At 37.4% G+C, this 22,210-nt stretch overlaps 1 protein-coding gene across 2 annotated transcripts in view; it reads left to right on the top strand.

Annotated features, from left to right (window-relative positions):
- The window catches only part of WNK3 (WNK lysine deficient protein kinase 3), a 266,224-nt gene that overhangs the window by 81,525 nt on the left and 162,489 nt on the right, over positions 1-22,210 (top strand). For both annotated transcript variants that reach the window (XM_006875256.1, XM_006875255.1), the window contains exons 5-9: positions 4,690-4,778; positions 8,077-8,296; positions 12,536-12,824; positions 13,674-13,867; positions 13,966-14,115. In XM_006875256.1, the coding sequence (XP_006875318.1) occupies positions 4,690-4,778; positions 8,077-8,296; positions 12,536-12,824; positions 13,674-13,867; positions 13,966-14,115 (942 nt within the window). The remainder of the gene's footprint in view (positions 1-4,689; positions 4,779-8,076; positions 8,297-12,535; positions 12,825-13,673; positions 13,868-13,965; positions 14,116-22,210) is intronic.

Raw genomic sequence — 22,210 nt, 5'->3', positions numbered from 1 at the left:
GCTTTCAGAAGTGTCTCCTTATCTTTGAGTTTGGAGAGCTTGACTATGATATGTCTTGGTGATTTTCTTTTGGGGTCTATCCTTCCTGGAGTTCGTTGAGCTTCTTGAATGTTTATCTTTTCACTTTTCAGGATGCTAGAGACATTTTCTTCTAGCAGTTCTTCAACTATTTGCTCTGTGCACTTGTTTGATTCTTCTTGTTCTGGAATGCCAATAATTCTTAAGTTATTCCTCTTCATGTTGTCCAACATGAATCTTAGTTCATTAGCCTCATAGTCCATTAACTTTTCTGTCCATTTAGTGCAGTCTATTTTATCCTGTAATAGACCTGACCTTCTCACTATCTGGATCTCTGTTCCTACTTGTTTACCTTCTTTTACATTGTACTTGTTTTGATCATAGACTGACCTCCCAGATTCTCTGAGTTTGTTCTGATAGTTTTGCTTTGTTAACAACTCTTCTTTCTATAGACTTAATTCAGATAGGTGCTGGTTATTGTCTGTTCTTTTTGGTTCTCAGTCCACAGAACTCCCTTTAGGATGTTTTGTAGTGCACGGTTGGCTTTGGTAAAATCCCTTAGCTTCTGTTTATCCTGGAATGTTTTGATTACACCATCATATTTGATTGATAGCTTTGAAAGATTCTTGGTTGGCATTTTTTTTTCTTTCCGGGTTTTATATATATATCTCCCCATTGCCTTCTTGCTTGCATGGTTTCTGCTGAGAGATCCGAGCTTAACCTGACTCGCTTGCTTTGTATGTGACACTTCTGTTTTCCCTGGCTGCTTTCAGAAGTGTCTCCCTTATCTTTGAGTTTGGAGAGCTTGAATATGATATGTCTTGGTGATTTTCTTTTGGAGTCTACCCTTCCTGGAGTTCATTGAGCTTCTTGAATGTTTATCTTTTCATTTTTCAGGTTGTTAGAGAAATTTTCTTCCAGCAGTTCTTCAACTATTTCCTCTGTGGCCTGTGTGATTCTTTTTGTTCTGGAATGCTGATAATTCTTAAGTTATTCCTCTTCATGTTGTCCAACAGGAATCTTAGACCTTCAGAATTTTTTATCCTTTTTTGTGTTTGTTCTTCTATTTTAGTGGTATTGAGAGATTTATCTTCCAGCTCACTGTTTCTGCCTTGCATCTCATCTGTTCTACTTCTCTGCCCTTTCAGAGTGTTCTCTACTTCTGATATTTTGTAACTGATCGTTGGGACCTCTTTCTGTACGTTTTGAATTGTTTCCAATGCTGTTTCTGTCTTATTTGATTGTTTCTGTAGCACTTTCCTGACTTCTTCCGTATTTTTCTCAACTCCATTGTAAAGTGTTTTGAAACATTTTATAATCATTTTCTGAATTCTTTCTCAGGCATTTCCATGGCCTGACCTCCTTACAGAATGGAGTCCAAGTCTACTTCTCGGTCATTTGTCTCAGACATTTTATCTTGTTTCTGGACATGTGCAGATATGGTCACCTGCTTTTGCTTCTTGGACATGTTTAATGTTTATCTGTGGACTTAATACTTAATTGAGTATGTGATTGGGTGATTTTTTTATGCTTTCTGATTGCTTCCAGGAAGATGTGATCAGGATGTGGGCTTCCCTTTTCACTCTTCTTATTGCTTAGCTCAGAGTAAATTTCACAGGTGTTGTCTGTTTCACTGGTATAGGGTAGTTGGTATTTGTTCTTGCCTGTGTTTTGGTGTTTTATAGAGTGTGATTGTAGCTTGGCTATATGTCAGCAGTTGCTGACTCTTCTTGCGTAATATATAGGGAGACAAAGAGTCCTCCAAAGGCAGAAGGGGGGGCATATAAGAGCAAAGCAACATGAGAGAAAGAAAGAAAAAAGACTAAAAACGGCAACAACAAAAACAAAACTGAATACTGCAGTCTCTAATCACAGAAAAGGGAGGGGAGGGTGAGATGGAAAAGAAAGAAAAAAAAATATGTAACCTAATATGAGTATGACTTTAATGTCTTCTCTTCAGCTTCTTGTCTTCAGAGGTGCCCGAGAGATTCCAAGATGCCAGTGTTGGTTGTTATGCTACCCCTCAGGCTCTAATTCAATCTTCGGCCTGTTTTGCTTTTAAACTCTCTTTCCCTCCCTACAGCCCTCTCCTTCTCTTTCCCGTGTTAAAAAACAGAACCGAAAACAAAGAAATATGAACAGTTCAGGGTCTGCTCTTGGGCTGAGTATCTGTTTACATGCGTGGCAGAAGAACCCATCATTGGTGAGGGTGGGGGGTGGCCACCCGCTCAGGCTTTCCCTCTAATGACCAGAATGGAGGTTGGCAAAGGGCGCCCTAATGACCAGATACAAACAAAAAAGAACAAAGCAAAACTGACTAAATATATTGTCCACCTTTGTCCCAAGGTTCCCGCTGTGTTTTTCCATGGTTTTTTTTGCTCCCCCTGTTTCTTCTTGCCATTTTTTCTCGCCCAGGATGTTGCCTCTGGGCCTCCAAGCCCAGCCTGCCAGATTCAAAAGTATGCAATTTTTTACTTCTGCTCCAAATTTCACTAACTATAAGCCTTCAAACTTTTAAAATATTCTTATCTCTGTGGTTCTGAGTTTTGGAGCTCTGCCCTGGATCTGTTCTGTCTGGTATTCTCTCTCATTCATTTTTGAAAAAAAAACATTGACCAATTGACTGGAAGAGATCTATTTTTGTGCCTATTCCAAAGAAGGGTGGTCCAAGATAATTCTGAATCTCTTTAACAGTATCATTAATATCACATGCAAATACAATTTTGCTTATAAGAATTTAAAAATGATTGTACCAGTACTTTGACAGGCAGCTGCCAGAATCAAAAGGGGACTTGGAATGAGGGATATATATGCTGACATCAGATGGATTTGACTGAGAACACTAGAAAAATGTTTACTTAAGTTTCATTGACTATTCAAAGACATTCAGTTGTGTTGATCACAGTAAATTGTGGATAAAATTTCAGAATGCAGGATTGTCCTCATATAAAACTTGACTAAGAGGTAGTCCTTTAAATAAAAAGAGATGGACTATGAGTGGTATAAATTCAGGAAAGGTGTGCCCTTTCACTTTACTTATTCAATATGTATGCTGAACAATAATGTGAGAACTGGACTGTATGAAGAAGAACATGACATTAGACTGCGATGACACAGACTTGCTTGCTGAAAGGAAATGAGATTTGAAGCACTTTCTGATGAAATCAAGTACTACAGCCTTCACCTCAACATAAAGAAAACAAAATGCCTCAATTAGATCAATGAGTAACATCAATATAAATGGAGAAAATATTGAAGTTTTCAAGGATTTTGTTTTACTTGGATCCGTAATCAACACTCATGCAAGCAGCAGTCAAAAAATCTGCTGCAAATGATCTCTCTAAAGTTTTAGAAAGCAAAGATTTCACTTGGAGAATTAATGTTTGCCTGACCCATGCCATGATCTTTTGGTCTTTTCAATCTCCTTATCTGCGAAGGCTTGAGAATGAATAAGGAAGACTGATGAAGAATTGATGCTTTTGAATTATGATATTGACTAAAAATATTAAATATGTTATGGATTTATTGAAGAATGAAAAAATCTGTTTTAGAAGATTTATAGCGAGAATGTTCTTGAGAAGTGAGAATGATGAGACTTTGTCTCACATAGTTTGGACATGTTATCAGGAGGGACTTATTCTTAGAAAAGGACCTCATGCTTGGCAAATTCAGTGACAAAGAGGAAGACCCTCAATGAGATGGATTGACACAGTGTCTGCAACAGTGAGCTCAAACACAGGAATGACTGTGAGGGTGGTGCAGGAGTAGATAGTGTTCGTTCTGTTCATTCTGTATTGGAACCAACTCAGAGGTACCTAACAACAAGGATAAAAATAATAGGTATTTTAACAGTGTACATAAGAATACATGCTCATATGAACATATAGGTATATATATTGATTTGAGATGTTTGGGATAGAGAAGTCCTTATTTGGAATGTTCACAAAATTTTTTTTTAATGACCTTAATTAATTTTTTTATTTTCCAAAATACTTGTTTATTATGCTTTGCTAATTAGGGGTCCTGGTGTGGCGCTGTATGATAAACACTAGACTACAAGGTCGGTTTGAACTGCAAGGTATATGGTTCAAACTCAGCAGCCCTTCCTTGGAAACCCAATACAGGGTTGCTACAAGTTGGAATTTGCATGATGGCACTTAATAACAATAAAAATTAGGGTTATTTTGTTAAGTGCCATCAAGTCGGTTCCAACTCGTAGCAAACCTGTACAGGGTTTCTAAGGAGTAACCGGTGGGTTAGACCACAGACCTTACAGTTAGCAGTTCAGTGCTTATCCTAAAACACTATACTGTTTGTACAATTTGAGATTGTCCTTTTTTCTTTACTTACTGCTGCATTATTAAGAATTCTCCACGTCATTGAATACTTGGAGAACGTTTTGAGTTTTTGCCTAATATTATCCTATATATGAAACATATAATTTATGTATAATTTTCCTGGTATTGGTAGATATATAGATTGTTTCCAGTTTTTCACTGTTATTTGCAGTGGTCTATTCAAATATTTGTCAACAAAAGTTTGTATACTTACATTGTATTTCTCATTTAAAACTTGAATATGATTTAATAGTAAAAATAGTGTTTAGTAGGGGTCAATTAATTGGGCTTTCCATTATTTTATTGTGACTACAAACCGTTTTTCTTTTTCCAGGGCATAAAACCAGCTAGTTTCAATAAAGTCACTGATCCTGAAGTCAAAGAAATTATTGAAGGATGTATTCGTCAAAACAAATCTGAAAGGTGAGTATAAATGTAGCAAAACAACATAATTGTGATGGATGCATTTTTGTCTTACCTTACAGTGTGTCGTTTCCTCATCTTTGAATCATGCTGTGTATGAATTTAGAGTGGGATCCAAATTATATTGTATAGAATTAAATGTATCAGTCAAAGTTATTTGACATTTTAAATTTTAAAATCACAGGCTAAATTTTTCTTGGACCAACATTTGGGTTATAATAGTATGTCTGTTGTAACAAAGTTTCATCACCTTCAAACATCAATTTAATGGTCAGTGGGTCATTACAGGTTAAATTGCTTCTAATTGTTGATAGTAAGAGTTACTACATGATATTTCACTTTCAGGTACATTCTTTAATGTGCTTTTATGGTAGTTTTCTCTTTTTAATTTTAACCCTTGAGCCACCAGATATTTTTATTTAATCATATGTCCTTGTGTCATGGTTAACAGTAAAGCTGATAAAATACTTTTGTTTTAAAAGGATAATTCTGTATTTATTTATATCATAATTTGTGTTTTCTTATAGTCAACTCCTTTTAGTCTGAATAATTAGTTTTGAATAATTGTGGACAGAAATTGGTAGGCTAGTATTTTGATTTACAAATGTCCTTTATAAAAATCATTTCCACCAACATTTCACTGATTGTCCCTCATTCTTATTAGTTTTCTGTCTAGGTTTAGTGTTGCATATCTGAGACTATATAGAGCCACTAAGGTAAGGTTTATTTAATTATAGCTTTATTATGGAACATTCTTAGTGTTTGTACTGACAGGCTGTATCTAGGTATGTTTTTTAAATGAAGCTAAAAATATTTTGGTAAAGTATTTATTGAGATTCAGAGAGCTTAATTTATTTGTGACTTCTTAAACACATCTCAACTTAGTTTAAGTTGAATTAGTTTGAGCAACTTTATTCTTCTTCTAACATTACCTTAGTTGTTTCTTGATCGTTAAAAATGTAAGGAGTTGAAAATTCTAAACTTAGAGGATACCATACTGTCAAAATACTTTAATATTTAAGTAGCACTTAAGGGACATGTCTCCAGACATTATGGAATACATCAACTTCAGATTTCCTTGGCCTGCACTACTGAGAGTTGTAGTTAAGTGCCATCATCAATTCCAACTCATAGCTACCTGATACAGGGTTCCTGAGGCTGTAAATCTTTGCGGGAGCAGAAAGTCTCATCTTTGTCCTGTGGAGCAGCTGTTGGATTCCAACTGGCTACCTTGTGTCTTGTAGTCCAGTGCTTACCCTGCAGAACTACTGTGTTCCCACTACTGATAGATTAGATATTATATATCTGTTTTAAAAGTTGGTCAAAGAGAAGGAAATGAACTACTCTATTTTGCAATAGAATTGCTTGAACTCAAGTTCTTTGTTTCTATTTGTAGATGTTTAACTTTAATATGAGATTAGGGTTGTGTGCACTTTGACCTAAAACAGATTTAAATGCTTTAAGAAACCCACTGGACTCTGCTGAAACCACATTAGCTTCTCCAGTGGCGTTTTCTAAAGAAAGAGGACACTTACTAGAGTATTAGTAATGAAGTCAATGACTTCTATTTGTAACATTCATTGAAGAGTTAGATTTTTTAAATTTGATTTTAAAGTTTATAAATCTGGGATTGTTTTGCTTTCCTTTGCTGAGTAATTTAAGGTGGTGAATTAAGGAAGTATAGAGAAGACAAGATAACTTGAGGAGGTAACATGGTATAACATTCTCAGCTCTACAGCTTGCTTTTCAAAGCGTGGGTTGGGTGTCTACTGACACTGGGAAGTTTTATGGTACTTGTTAGATGATTAAAATGTTAGATGGATTACATATATCTAATTTCTACAAGGACAAAGAGAATAGGAGAACGACAGTAGTAATCCATCTAGCATGTACTGTAGTACTTCTCTAATTCTCTCTAGACATACTTTTATGTACTAGGACAAGTCTAAATGTATTGCTACAAAATTATAGGACACAAATATCAAAATGGTTTTTTTTCTTGACATAGCCTCCATCTTGGCATATACACTTCTGAAAGCAGTGTTTCCATCTCTCTTTTCCCTGAAGAAATCTGTACTTTTCGATTTACGTTTCTTAAAAACGACAGTTTTGGCATCCTTGAAGGACTCAGATTGTTTGTTTTTAATGCTCTTTGAGTTTTGGGAACAAAAAGAAGTCTGAAAGAGCAAGATCAGGACTGTAGGATGGATGGGGCAACGTTTCACAGTAAAATTCTTATGGGACAACCCTTGTTATCACTGAAAAATGAGCAGGTGCATTGTTGTGATAGAAAGAAGATTTCTTGGTGTCACTTTGGTAGCCTTTTACTCACCAGCGTAGGTTTTAGTTTTCTTAAAAGTTTCTTAAAAGTAAGATCCTGTGATCATCCTAGGTCTTTTGAGAAAATTTATCAAGATTACACCTTTGGGATCCCATAAACAGCAGTTGTCATAACCTTCTCAGCTTACCTCTCTTCCTTGAATTTATCCGGCCCAGCAAATCCCCTCGGAAGCCACTGTTCGAATCTTTTGTTTGAAGACACCCTGATCAGACTAAGACAAGTACATTACTGAGAGAACATGTTTGCAGCCATCCACTGATTGCAGAGACATGTTTAAACGTATTGTGTTTGGATCAAACTCATGCATGTGTGAACTGGAGTCCTAATAGCAATAGTTTTTGACTAATCCTTATATTCAATTTTGGAATGTTATTGGTAGTAATTCATCTTTAATTAAGATCGCTATGGATATATGCTGGTGTCCTGATATGGCACTGTAGAATAAACACTGAACTGCTAATCACCAGGTTGGTGGTTCAAACCTACCAACTGCTCCTAGGAAACTCTATACAGAATCAGAACCAACTCTGCTGCACTTAACAACAACAACAATAATGTATGCATGCTAATTGAGGTTTCTTTGCATCCTTGTGGTGTGCTGTCCCAGTTCCAGTTCATACTGACCCTTTATAGAGTTTCCCAGGTTGTAAATCTTTATGGGAGCAAGAAGCCTCATCTTTCTCCTGTGGAACTGCCGGTGGATTCAAACTGTTGACCTTGCGGTTACCAGCCAAACGTGTAACCCACTATGGTACCAGGACTCCTTGCATCCCTGATAAAAAGTTGAATATAGGATTTTGTGTTTATCACAAGACAGATGAATAATTTAATTCATAAAATTTTTATAATAACATTGTTACCTTGATACAATAAATTTTTACTTATTAAATAGAGATAATGTTATATCTTGTTTATGACTTGTAAAATTGGTCACAAGATATTTATTTTATTTACTAGGTTGTCTATCAGGGACCTACTAAACCACACATTTTTTGCTGAGGATACAGGACTGAGAGTGGAGTTAGCAGAGGAAGATGATCGTTTAAATTCATCCTTGGCTTTAAGACTATGGGTTGAAGACCCTAAAAAATTGAAAGGCAAGCACAAAGACAATGAAGCTATTGAATTCAGTTTCAATTTAGAAACAGATACACCTGAGGAAGTAGCATATGAAATGGTAAGTGAATCCTACTACTATCCTGTTTTCATTCCTGCCCTTTCTAGTATCAGGGTTGATTCTTTTTTGCTTCTCATTGCTTTTTTCTTCCCTCTTATATTCTCTATTTGTTTATTTAAATTATGATTTTATTTTGAGATGTATCTCTACAGAAGAGTATATTAAATTTGTATGTACTGTATAAAGAATAATAAAACACTACCTTTGCTAAGAAATATAGAAAATTATTGATAGTTCACAGAGAAAATTGTCTATATTCTACTTTCATGAATAGTGACTGGGATCTTAAAAGCTTGTGAGTGACCGTCTAAGGTGCAACTATTGGTCTCTCCCCATTTGGAGCAAAGAAGAGTGAAGAAAATCAACAATGAATGGAAACAATCCCGAGGACAAATGGACCACGTGAACCTCAGTCTTCATGAATCTGAGACCAGAACTGAATGGTGCCCAGCTACCCATACCAACTGCTCTGGAAAGGATCACAATGGAAGATGCTGAATAGATTATGAGAAAAATTCTGAAGAAAATTCAGAATCATAAAGAAGATCAGGTTGGATAGGAGACTGGTGGAACCCCTGAGACTATGGCCCTTAATCACCCTTCAAGCCTGTGAAACTGAACTTACCCCATTGGCTCAACTTTCAGCCAGACAATAGGCCAAAGCAATAACACTAGGAAGGAACACACTCCTTACAACAATCAATTCAAGAACAAACAATTCAAGAATAAAAGGGCAACATTTGCCAAGGACAAAGTTTAGAAGGCAGAGATAGGAAAGAAGTACCAGTGGAAAGTTAAAAGCACAGGGAGGAAGTGATGTTACATTGTGGGTATTGCAATCAATATCACAAAATGAAATGTATATAAATTGTTTAGAAAGACCAAAGTCAAGGTACCAGTTGGCTTGGACTTTTATCTGGAGATTCTAGAGGAGAATTTTCTTTCAGGCTCATTCATGCAGTTGACAGAATTTAATCCTATATGGTTGTAAAACTGTGGTCTGTGTTTCCTTGTTGGCTGACAAATTACTCTACTATGGACTGCTTTTAAGTCTTTACACATGCCTCCACCCTATCTTAAAAGACAGCAATAGCATTTTGAATCTTTCTAGTGGTATGAATCACTGACTTCCTTTTTTTGTCACTAGCTGATAAAAGTTCTGTGGTTTTAAAGACGCTTGTGATTAGATCAGACTCACCTGACTAATCATTCTATCTTAAGGTTAGTTGTGCCATGTATAATTCATAGCAGTGATATCTCACCATATTCAGAAGTCCGGGATGGGACATATTTGGGGGGGCCATAATTCTGCTTATCAAAAGAACTAACTAACAAACTGATGAAATGTTATGATTGCTTCATAGGATTTGTGAACTTAGACCTGTACTTTAGAGTATCTTAGTGGACTCCTGGTGTGGTGCTATAGGATTAACACTGGACTACGAACCATAAGGTTGGCAGTTCAAACCCACCAGCTGCTTCTTGGAAACCCTATAGAGGGAAGCTATGAGAACTAACTCAGTGGCACTTAACAACTACAATGGACCATTAACTGGTGAATCTCTGATATCAGTATTTTTAGGTCTGTCTTCTTGAGTTGTCCAAATTCCCCAGGGAAGTATCTTCAATCTCCTCTCTGGAGGGTAAGGTCTGGTTACCAGTATTCACATCTCTAAACAATAGATCTGGGGATTTCTGCATTTGATGTTCAGCATGCATATGGTCACTTAATCTTCTTGTTTTTGACATGACAGCCATATCTTCAACTGTGCTTGGTGTTCTGTAGTCCAGAGATCCTCCCTTTTGTCCTCACTAGAGAACAAAACTCCAGACTTTTGGGATAAGATCCATTAGAATGGAAAGTAGGAGATAAGGTCCTAAATATATAACTGCTTCTCAAAACCTTTTTTCTTGGTCTTCCTTATTTTAGCCATTTTTATTTTCCTTATCAATTCCTATGCCTTGTGAGTATTATTCTGTATAAATATACATGAGTCTCAGATTTCCCTACTACCAGTTTAGGATTCAGTGTTTTTAGATCTTCTTAATTTTTGTGTACCTATTTTCCATTTTCCAAAATGTTAATATTGTCTTTCTTCTATTCTCCCTGTCCTTCTGGTTTTATAACTTTTAAATGTATACTTACTATGGGTTTCATTTCAGAATATGGGATTGGGGTAAAATTAGATAAATATATTTCATCTAACATTTTAATCATTTTTGAAGTACCATGAAATTTTCCAACCTCAGTAGACTTCCAAGACATGCTTTAAAAAGCAGGTTGTGGGGTCTTGCCCAGGATGGCGGCTCCTGGAGCAGCCCAGTGTCCCGGACTAAAAAGTGATAGATTTCTTGCTTCTGCCACAAATTCCCCCAGCTGTGAGCCTTCCAACCTTCGAATCTTTTGAGCAATAGCGTTGTTCCAGTACCAGCCACTGCAGAAGCTGTGAAACAGAGGATTGAGGAAATTGGTGCAAACGAACTATCTTGGAAGTTTAGAACTGAAGGCCTTCAGCAGGAAATTCAAATGCTCAATAAACAACTGGAATGGCTGCATCATCTTTATGAGGAAGCTATTCGAGAAGCACCCCAAGCTGAAGAAAAGTATAGGGAAGAAAAAGAAGCCTTAAAACGTATGGAAGGAAAAATTGCTATCAATGACTTTTTTCAAGGAAAAGTATACTTGGACAGGAAGAAGCTTGCAGACTTTCGAGAAACCATTATGAAGATGTTGGGATTTAACATGAAAACAGCAGACAAGGAAGTTTTCAATCAGCTAAGGTTTATTATACAAGCTTATGAGACATCTAACAAAAAATCAAAGGTTAATTCTGAGGCTGAACAGGAGAATGCATAAAGAAGTTCTGCTTTTTCATTGCTGCCAACAAGAGCTCAACAGATGTGGATATTTCTGCCAGCATCTTCATTCTATATGGCTACATTATGAATAAAATGCATTGGAAAATTTTTTTAAAAAAAGCAGGTTGTGGGACTGAGATATGATATGCCATGATAACTCCTTGTCGTGGATTGAATTGTGTCCTCCCAAAATATGTGTCAGTTTGACTGGGTCATGATTCTCAGTGGTCTGACAGTTATGTGATGATCCCCATGATATTAGCTGATGTGATCAATTAAGGGTAGATCCATTACAACCCTGATCCATGTAAGGTTGCTTACCAAGAGTATGGAATGCAACATCTTTTTATCTTACAAGAGATAAAAGGAGAGAGCAGCTAGCAGAGAAGTGGGATCTACTATCACCAAGAAATAAGAGCCAGGATTGAAGTGTGTCCTTTGGACTTGCGTCTCTGTACTGTGAAGCTCCTAGATACAAGGAAAAATAAATCCTAAGACACATGGAGATCTCCAAGGAATGCTGGTCCTAATGGTGCTAAAAAGAGACAAAATCCTTTATCCATAGTTGGCACTCCGAATTAAGAGTGAATTCTCTCCTAAACTGAGAGAGAATACATTTTCATGTGTTAAAGCTATCTACTTTTGGTATTATTGTTATTGCAGCACTAGATAACTAATACACTCCTCAAGTTGTCTTTGTTGTTTAGTCCTGTTTCTCTGAAACAAGGCAGACCCCCTCTACTCTGTAATACCTTGATACTTTGCTCTGAACATATTTCCCTCTACCTAGAATCTTGGTCTCCATTCCAAACTTAGTCTACACCTCCCTCAAAAGCCTGGAAATTTCCTTTCATGCTTAAAGCTCCACATCAAAATTTACCTTCCTCTGTGACTTCTTCACTACCTCTAGAGAAGCATGTGTTTTTTTCTTTATAGCTTTTGCTTTAAAGTTCTACCTCTTATTTGATTGTAAGTTAATTTTATATCTGTTTCAAACCACCAGATTGTGAGTTTATCTGAGATAATGAACCATCATATTCACCTATGGTGTCCATTACTGGGAACACTGTATACATTTAATGTTGATGAATGAGCAAACTTTTTAAATCTTTTACAAAACCTAATGACACAAATTAACTGTAACAAATAGGCTGAATATACTGAAATATAAAGGGTTTTGCTTACATCAAAGTTAGCAATTCTTAGTATTGTTTTTCTTAGGCTTATTGAAAACTCTGGCATTTATTTATGTTTTTGATTAAGAAAGAATATGGAAATAAAATAATTTATATGATAGCACTATAATTTGAGAGCATAAAATAACTACTTATAAAAAAATTTTGAATCTTAAATAGTTCACTTATTACATTCTGTTTGTAGGTCAAATCTGGTTTCTTCCATGAAAGCGATTCCAAAGCTGTTGCCAAGTCCATTAGAGACCGTATGATCTTGATAAAGAAGACAAGGGAAAAGAAGCCAGCTGACTGTTTAGAAGAACGCAGAGATTCTCATTGTAAGTCTGTGGGGAATGTGCTCCCTCAGCACCAGAATACAACTTTATCCCCTGCTCAGCCAACTGTGTCTGAATGTGAAGAAACTGAAGTTGATCAGCATGTTCGAAAACAGCTTCTACAAAGAAAGTCACATCAGCACTGTTCCTCTGTTGCAGGTAACATAGTTATAATCTATAAAAACAAACACATGTGTAATTGTATTTCTTGTCTTTAAGTAGTGCACTATACTTTGAAAGTGTTCTGTTATCTATCATGTTATCAATCCTTTAACAAAATTCTTAATAGGATAGCTAGTTTTCTAAGTGACTTTTCCAAGGTGCTGGTATTATGTCCTGTTGTGGTGCTGTGGGTTAATGCGCTGGACTGCAAGGTTGGCAGTTCACGTTCACCATATGCTCCTATACATGGTTGCTATGATTCGGAACTGACTTGACAGCAATTAACAACAGTGACAGTATGGCACTGTAGGATAAGCACTGGGCTGCTAATCGCAAGGTCCACAGTTCAAACCCACCAGCCACTCCTTGAAAACTCTATGAGTTGTTGTTAGCACTTAACAACAACAGTATATCTGTTAGTTTGGCATGGTGGCTTGTGCGTTGCTATGATTCTGGAAACTGTGCCACTGGTATTTTAAATACCAAAAAATACCAATTGGGTCACTCAAGGTTGACAGATTTCAGCAGAGTTTTCAGATTATAACAGATAAGGAAGGAAATACAGGCCACTTCTGAAAATTGAAAGTTGTCAAAAATGAAGTAGATCACAGAAAGATCAATATCCTAGTCATTCGTGAGCTGAAATGGATTGGTATTAGCTTTTTTGAATATGCCAAGAATGACAAATTAAAGAGGAATGGCATCTCATTCAGTTTTTTCACAATGGTAATATTTCGTTGTTGATGGTGTTTGACTAAGTTCATACTTTTTCCCTTTAAGGATGTCTCAGGTTGTCTGAATAAAGAATCAAAATTTTAATACCTGTTGCCTCTCCCGCTCCCATAGGTGATAATTTGTCTGAGCAAGGAGCTGGATCAGTTATGCATTCAGATACTTCAAGTCAACCCAGTATAGCCTATTCCTCCGACCAGACAATGAGCTCTCAAATGGTTTCCAAGACCCTTCAGACTGAAATAAACGTTCCAGTAAAGATTTACCCATCTCCGCAGCTCGGAGGACATTACCAGCAAATTTCTGGGGTGGGTGTGCTAGACTATTATTTTTTAAACTATATAATCAATGTATATGTTGCGAATGGGAAATATTACCTGTAATCGTTTTATGTCTTGTTTAACAGTTGCAGAAGCAGCCAAAGCTGACTCAGCCTCAAGTTTTGCCTTTGGCTCAAGGTCAGTCCATTGTTTTGCCTGTACATGTCCCTGGGCCTCCAGCTGTTTCACAACCCCAAGTTTCCCCAGTAACTGTCCAGAAGTTCTCACAGATTAAGGTAAGAAACATTGTAGAAGCTCTGAATTTATTAATACAAATTTAGCACTGTCTAGATTTTCTGACAAGCAAAGTCTTTCTTATATCATCATATTAAAGTAAAGGTCATTAAAAGCTAAAAGTTGTTTTTCTTCATCCAAAATATTATTCTTAAGGATGTACCTAGATACATTGCTTTACTATAATCTTGAGACACATCATGTATATTTGGAGAGGAACTGGAGAACTCAGTGTGGACAGAAAAGACTAATTGGAACTATTTTCTTTCTTGTGCTAGTGATGGGTCTTTGTTTTTGTTTTTTTGTATTGAACTTTTCCATCTTGCTTTAACCTGGAACATTGTCTTTGTAGCTAATTAAAAATGGTGTTTTATAGAATATCACAATTTTCAACAGTTTTGTATAACTTCTTGACCTTTATTTTGATTCATGTTTATTACTGTAGGAAGACAAGAAGAAACATTTTTATCTTTCAGACTCTTTAAGTCAGTATTATTCATTTCTCACAATGAATAATCTTTGTGTGAGTTCATATATCAAAACTCTATCCTGGATCCCTAGGTGATACAATCTGGACATATGGTTGATTTTCTGTACCATTACCCCATATATATATTTACCCTGCACCATTCCATATCTGTCTTTTCTTTCTGGAGATGGGATGGACTGAACTCTTAAGGCATTCTCTATATATGATTTAACTTTGTTGTTGTTAAGTGCCATCGAGTCAACTCTGACCTATAGCCACCCTGTGTAGATAGGGTTTCCAAGGAGCAGCTGGTGAGCTTGAATCCCTGACCTTGCAGTTCAAACAACTTTGCAGTCTGACACATTAGCCCACAGGGCCACACCAGGACCATACATGATTTAACTTTGTTGTTGTTGTTAAGTGCCATCGAGTCGATTCTGACCCATAGCGACCCTGTATAGGGTTTCCGAGGCTGTAAATCTTTACGGGAGCAGAAAGCCTCATCTTTCTCCCGCAGAACAGTTGGTAGTTTCGAACTACGGACCTTGCAGTTTGCAGCCCGATTCGTAACCACTATGCTACCAGAGCTCCTTTTACTAGCAACTGGTATATCAGTATGTAAATAGTCAGTCATAGTTCATCAATAAACTTGTAATAAGAATATCTGGAAATACAATATGGTTCTTGCCTTCAGAGAGCTTGCAGTCTGTTAGGGGAATGTTTACATATACTTAATAAATGCCAGCTGCATTTTTAAAATCTGCTGCAGTAGAGTTAATCTGATGTGGTATATTTGTACTTGAACTCACATTTTCATTTGCCTGTAAGACTATAGTGCAAGTTATGTTAAATGAATGCTAAAATTTGACTTAGATTCAACCACATAAGCATACAAGTATGTGTGTTTCCAAAATTGTAAATGAGATTTAAACAAAAATTATTATTCAAGTGTTGTTTATGTTTTCAGATTCAATTTTGTTTGCATATACATTTATATATTTAAATAAGGAGCTCTGGTAGTGTAGTGGTTACAAATTGGGCTGCGAACCTTAAGGTCAGCAATTCGAAACTACGAGCTGTTCTGCGGGAGAAAAATGAGGCTTTCTGCTCCCGTAAAGATTTACAGCCTCGGAAACCCTGTACAGGGCCCCTATGGGTCGGAACCGACTTGATGGTACTTAACAACATACATTTGTATATCAAATACATGCCATTTTGTAGCCTGCCCTTTTCACTTATTATATAAAGCCACACAAATAAGCACTCTGACCATTTGTGACTTTTTTTGAGATGAGTGGCCTATGCTCTAGAAATTATTCCATACATCCTTTATTTCAGGACAAGTTCTTAAGGAAACTTCTGTGTTCATTATTAATATAATATTGATATCCTCCTGAGCTCTCTTGGGATTTCCAAGAGAAGGTATGAGATTCAGTTTCTCTGAATCTCTGCCAGTTTTTGAATGAATTATATGCTAAGTGAAAAACATGAGAAGTCACAAGCAGTATATTGCTGGAGCTGATCTCAATCCACTAATATATTCAATTAGCATGTACTGATGGTATTAGAATTTTTGTAGACTAACTCTACACTTAGCACCTTTTTGATAACTTGCTGTATAAATTTTAGAATATAGTTATAGGTATTATTTTGCCTTTCAGTCTGTCTGGGAGCATCTATTAAAATGGATGCAGTATATACATTTATAGGAGTCCTGTTGTGGCGCTGTGGGCTAATGTGTCAGACTACAAAGTTGTTTGAAGTACAAGGTCAGTGGTTCAAGCTCACCAGCTGCTCCTTGGGAACCTTATATAGCGTTGATGTGGATCAGGATCTACTTGCCAGCACTTAGCAACAACAACAACATATGCATTTATAGTTTGGATTTTCCTTGTACCAGCACCAGGAACTGCACCTGAGTAGATGGGCAAACTTCAGCCCATCTAATTACTTTAAACATTTCAGTTACTGAAGTTCCACAACTAATTCTTTCACCTCAGACATCTGCTTCACAGATGACTTCTCAGAAACTACCAGTTGGTCTTCAGTTTGAGCCTGCCTCTGAAAATGGAAGTCAGGCCAAAGCACCAAATGCTGATCAGACTTCTAATTTCTTGCTACTTAATTTCCCTCAAGCTTTGTTGCATCATTCTTCTGCCCAGTGTGTGAGCAGTGCGCAGAGTACTTCTGATACAGTTATGCTGCCTTCTAATTCTATTAGGGGTTAAGGAACCTTGCTCCTTCACAAAAGATACGTCAATATCACAACTATATGCAGTGGTACATCAGGTACCATGAATTTGAAGGAGCCTTGTTTCCAAGATGCTATTCAGCAGCACTCACTAGTTTTACAATTTAAGATTAGAGCAGTACAATTAAGAGCATATATATAAAACCAACAGCCTACATTACTCTCAATGGAGAGAAATTGAAAGCCTTCCCTCTAAAAAATAAATAGATTATAGATAGTATCATCACAGAAATAAGTTCATCAGGATTGTATTCTGCAAGATTCTAAGACAAGTGTAATTGAGAAACAGCCAAAGGAGGCTTTAAAAGTGAGATTCAGTCCCCAGAACGACCGTCACGCTTACCCAGGATCATCTACAGATCTATCGCCCTTCCCATAAAGCCTCCCTAGCAAGCTGCTCTTTGTGATTCATTCTCAGCAACAAGCTTCTACCCATCACAGCCAACTTACACAGTCCAGCCTCCAGTACAAACTGTTTATTCAATTCCAGCTCCAGTGTATCCTCTTTGCACTGTACAACAAACAGGATCACAGCTAGCCTATTCTATACAAACGTCTTATATAGTCTCACCTGTGGTACAATCTTCATATTCAGCACCATCTCAAGGGCAGCCAGCTTGTCTAGTGCATACTCTCGTTCAGTCACCTTTTCCAGACCAGACAACCTATGCAATCCAAATACTTAACCCTTCGCAACTTGGAACAGCCTGCCTCCCAGGCACTTTGTCTTGAGCATGACAATTATTCAGGTCACAATACTTAGTACATCAAGAAAACTGAGTGGACAACTTTCATAATCCAGAGCAAGTAAACAAATTAAACTCACCTGAGAACATTAAAAACTTTGCAGATCGAATGTTGTTTTCAGTACCACATTATATAGCACAGATTTCTGGGCAACAAGCCTATTTAACACAATCCCAAAATTATAACTTTTAAACACTGGAACAGAAGATATGTTTAATATCAACTATGCCTTTATTTAATGTCCAGCATGCAACAGCTTCATCCCGAGCAGATGTTAATTTTGGAAAGCAGCAGCTAAAAGCTCAGATCTAGTCAATTAGTACATCTCAGATAACAGTAGGCCAACTTAAAAACCCCAGAAAGGTGTTCTTCATTCAGCAGTTGTCTTCACAACCCCATATCCAGCCCCCAAACTTCTTAACACAGTTTTCCCAGTTACATCTAACACCAAGTCAGGTTTCTCAGTCATCTTTCATTCAGCATCAGCAGATGACTCACTCATCCGACACACAAGTACAGCAAACTCAACAGTTCTCTATTCAAGAAGATCCCATAAATCATCAACAGTCTTTATATGGTCAACATGCAGAAGGTACCTCTTTCACAGGTACCTAACCAAGTTCAGTCATTACCAGGTGTTCCAAAGACCATTAAAAGCATGGTCCAGAATAGGAGCGGAGACCTCTGGGACCATCAATGGAGAAGAGCCGAGAGCGGGACCCTACCCAGAGAAACAGAGATGCCTGAGATGGAGGCAGAGATGATGATGCAGAGTGATGAAGCGACTGGGGACTTTGGACCCAGAGAGGGAAAGGGACTGTGGGCCGAAAACTCGGGGGAGGAGGGAGAAGTGTAGGGAGCTGGTTTCTGGGATATACCCTTTGGGTGGTTGATGATGCATGGAGGGGATTGGAACCATGGCAATGAGATGACATACGATGGAATGAATGTAAAACTAAAGTTCCCCCATGTAAACTATCATATAATTCACAATAAAACATTAAAAAAAAAATAAAAGCATGGTCCAGAATACTACTTTTGCAAGAATAGTTGCAACCAACTGCAATGGAACAGCCTTATATATTACATGCTTTAGAACAGATTCATTGTTTCAGGTATTAGATAACAGTCAAACTTCTAGCTCGGGTGATGGGGAGGGTAATATACAAGAAGAGAGTGGCTGGCTGAAGAATGATGAAGGTAGGTATGCATGGGCTAAAGGGGATAGATGTAAATAGTGATATAACACAACCTTGGAACAAGTGTTCTGTGCATAGTTACATGAATTGAGGCAGGGTGAATAGGTAGAGGAGGAAGAATAGGATACACACACACACACATATATATGTATATAGATCCTTGAAGGAGGATATTTGTGCATGAATATTTAACTTTCCTGCAACCACAACTATGACTGTTGTGGAACATGTTGTTGTTGTTGTTAAGTCAGTTCTGTTGAGTCAGTTCCGACCCATAGCTATCCTGTACAGGGTTTACGAGGCTCTAAATCTTTACGGGAGCAGAAAGCCTCATCTTTCTCCCGCAGAACAGCTCGTAGTTTCGAACTGCTGACCTTAAGGTTCGCAGCCCGATTCATAACCACCATGCTACCAGAGCTCCTTATTGTGGAGCATACAGTGGGTAAAATGATGCAAACCTCCTAGATATTATCAAACATTTTAAGGCAATAAGTTGCTGGGCCAGGGGACTGAGGACCATAGTCTTAAGGGAAACTATGTTCAATTGACATAACATAGTCCACAAAGATAATGTTCTACATCCTACTTTTAGTGAGTGGCATCTGGGATCTTGAAAGCTCAGGAGTGACCATCTAAAGCGTAGCTGTTGGTCTCTCCATGTATGTCAGGAAGAAGAATAATATGAATTGAAAAAGCATGGAATCTGTTAGTGCAATGGACTAATAGAACATCAGTCTCCACAACTCTGAGATCAGAAGAACTAGATGGTGCCCAGTTACCACTACCAACCACTCTGAAAGGAATCACAATAGAGGGTTTCAGATACAGTGGGAGAAAATGTGGAACAAAACTCAAAATTATATATTGTTGTTGTTAGGTGCCGTAGAATCGGTACCAACTCACACCAACCCTATGCACAACAAAGCACTACCTAGTCCTTTGGCAAACTCAAAATCTTAATGACCTTTTGATTTCTTCCTGAATGATGTTCTTGATGTCATCTCACAACTCTTCCGGTCTTCGGTCTTTTGTGTCTAATGCATCAAATTTGTTCTTCAGATGATCTCTAAATTCAGGTGGGATATATTCTGGGTCATAATTTGGCTCTCATGGACTTGTTTTCATTTTCTTCAGCTTCAGTCTGAACTTGCATATGAACAATTGATGGTGTGTTCCACAGTCTGCCTGTGGCCTTATTTTGGCTGATGATACGAATTTTTCCACTGTCTCTTTCCACAGATGTAGTCAGTTTGATTTCTGTGTATTCCATCTGGTGAGGTCCATGTCTTTTATCTTGTTTTAAAAAGGTATTTTCAATGAAGAAGTTATTGATATTGCAAAATTTTGTCATGGGATCTCTAGCATCGTTTCTATCACCAAGACCATATTTTCCAACTACTGATCCTTCCTCTTTGTTTCCAACCTTTGCATTCCAATTACTAGTAGTTATCAATACATCTTGATTGCACATTTGATAAATTTCAGACTGAAGAAGTTTGTAGAATTCTTCAATTTCATCATCACTGACTTTAGAGGTTGGTGTGTAAATTTGAATAATAGTGGTATTAATTGATCTTCCTTGTAGGCTTATGAATAATATCCAATCACAGACAGCGTTGTACTTCATGATTAATCTTGATATGTTCTTTTTGATGATGAATATGATGCCATGCCTCTTCAATTTTTCATTCTCTGCTTAGTAAACCATGTGATTATCAGATTCACAATGGCCAATACCAGTCCATTTCAGCTGATGTTTATGACGTTTATGCATTCCATTTCATTTTTTACAATATCCAATTTTCCTAGATTCATAGTTTATACATTCCGTATTCCAATTATTAATGGATGTTAACAGCTGTTCCTTTTCATTTTGAGTTGTGCCCCATCAGCAGATGAAGGTCCTGAGGGCTTTTGTCCACTTGCGTCATCACTGTCAACTCTACTTTGAGAAGGCAGCTCTTCTCCAGCCACATTTTGAGTGCCTTCCAACCTGAGTGGCTCATCTTCCGGCACTATATCTGACAATATTCTGGTGCTCTGCATCCTGTTCCAGTATTCAATATTCTGGTGCTGATAGTGTTCCACTGCTATTCATAAGGTTTTCAGTGACTAAATATTCGGAAGCAGTTCATCTCTCCTTCATAGTCTGTCTTCATCTGAAAGCTCTTCTGAAGCCATGGTTGACCCTGCTGGTATTTAAAATACCCATGGCATAGCTTTCAGAATCAAAGTAAAACACAAGCCACCACAGTACAACAAAATGACAGATGAGTGACAGATATATATAAAGACCAGTTTTACTTGTCAGAAAGTAAAAGTAAGAGGAACCTGAGACTTACCCTTACCCTTGAGGCCCAATTTTCAGCCAAGCAGTAGAAACATATATGGGAGAAGAGGGACAACAACACTAGTAAGGTACACTAACCATGGAATGGCCAATTATTCACAGTCAAAAAGGGCAACATTTTCCTAAGGACAAAGTTGAAAAGAGATGGAAAGGTGTGTGGAATGGGTAACCATTCTTGCATGGAGGGGACTGCAATCATTGGAATGAACAAAGTGCATCATTTGTTGAATGTAACACTGATGATCTTGTCGATGATCTTTCACTCAATTCACAATAAAATGTTTAAAAATGTGAAATTAACAAAAAACAAAACAAACACAGTTCCCCTTCAAGAAAGTCTAGCACAGCACCAGCCAGCATATATTCAGCAAAATACTGTTAACCCATATTGGTAGACATCTTCTAGATTAGTACCTATGAGTTGTCAGAACAGCAATTACAATAGCAGCCCCTCTGTCAAAGCCATGGAATGGATTTTGCAAATCAGCCAACCTTCTTCTTCTGTTCATTTACTAACACTTAGTATTCTAGTTCTGGCTTCCATGGCCTTTCGGATCATTTCAGTGTTATAATCATAGCAGCATTTGCAAGGCCATGAAGTTTCAAAGATTTCATCATAATTTTTCTGATATGTTCATGGCATGAATTTTCAAAGATTTCATCATAATTTTTCTGATATGTTCAAGAGAAAAGATAAGACTCAGAGAGACAGTAAACTGTAGTAGAAATAGCATTGGAAGCCCCTGTTCCTGGCCCTTTTTCTTACTCACTGGGTTACCTTGAATCAAATCTCTTCTGACTTCCACGTCTGTTAAATGAAGGGATTAGAGCAGATAACCAAGCAAAAAATATTAGTGCACCTCCTTGGGATATGGAGTCCTGGTGTGGCAAGTGGGTAATGCACCAGATTGCAAAGCCATTTGAGCTGCAAGATCGGCATTTCAAGCTTACCAGCTGCTCCTAGGAAACTCTATACAGGGTCGCTATGGGTCGGAACCGATTCAACGGCACTTAACAACAACAAGTTGGGATATACCATTGTTGTTGTTGTTATGTGCCATCGAGTCGGTTCCGACCCATA

This window comes from Chrysochloris asiatica, unplaced genomic scaffold (genome assembly GCF_000296735.1).
Source record: "Chrysochloris asiatica unplaced genomic scaffold, ChrAsi1.0 scaffold00315, whole genome shotgun sequence".
Lineage (NCBI taxonomy): Eukaryota > Metazoa > Chordata > Mammalia > Afrosoricida > Chrysochloridae > Chrysochloris > Chrysochloris asiatica.
This window is presented reverse-complemented; position numbering and strand designations above follow the sequence as displayed.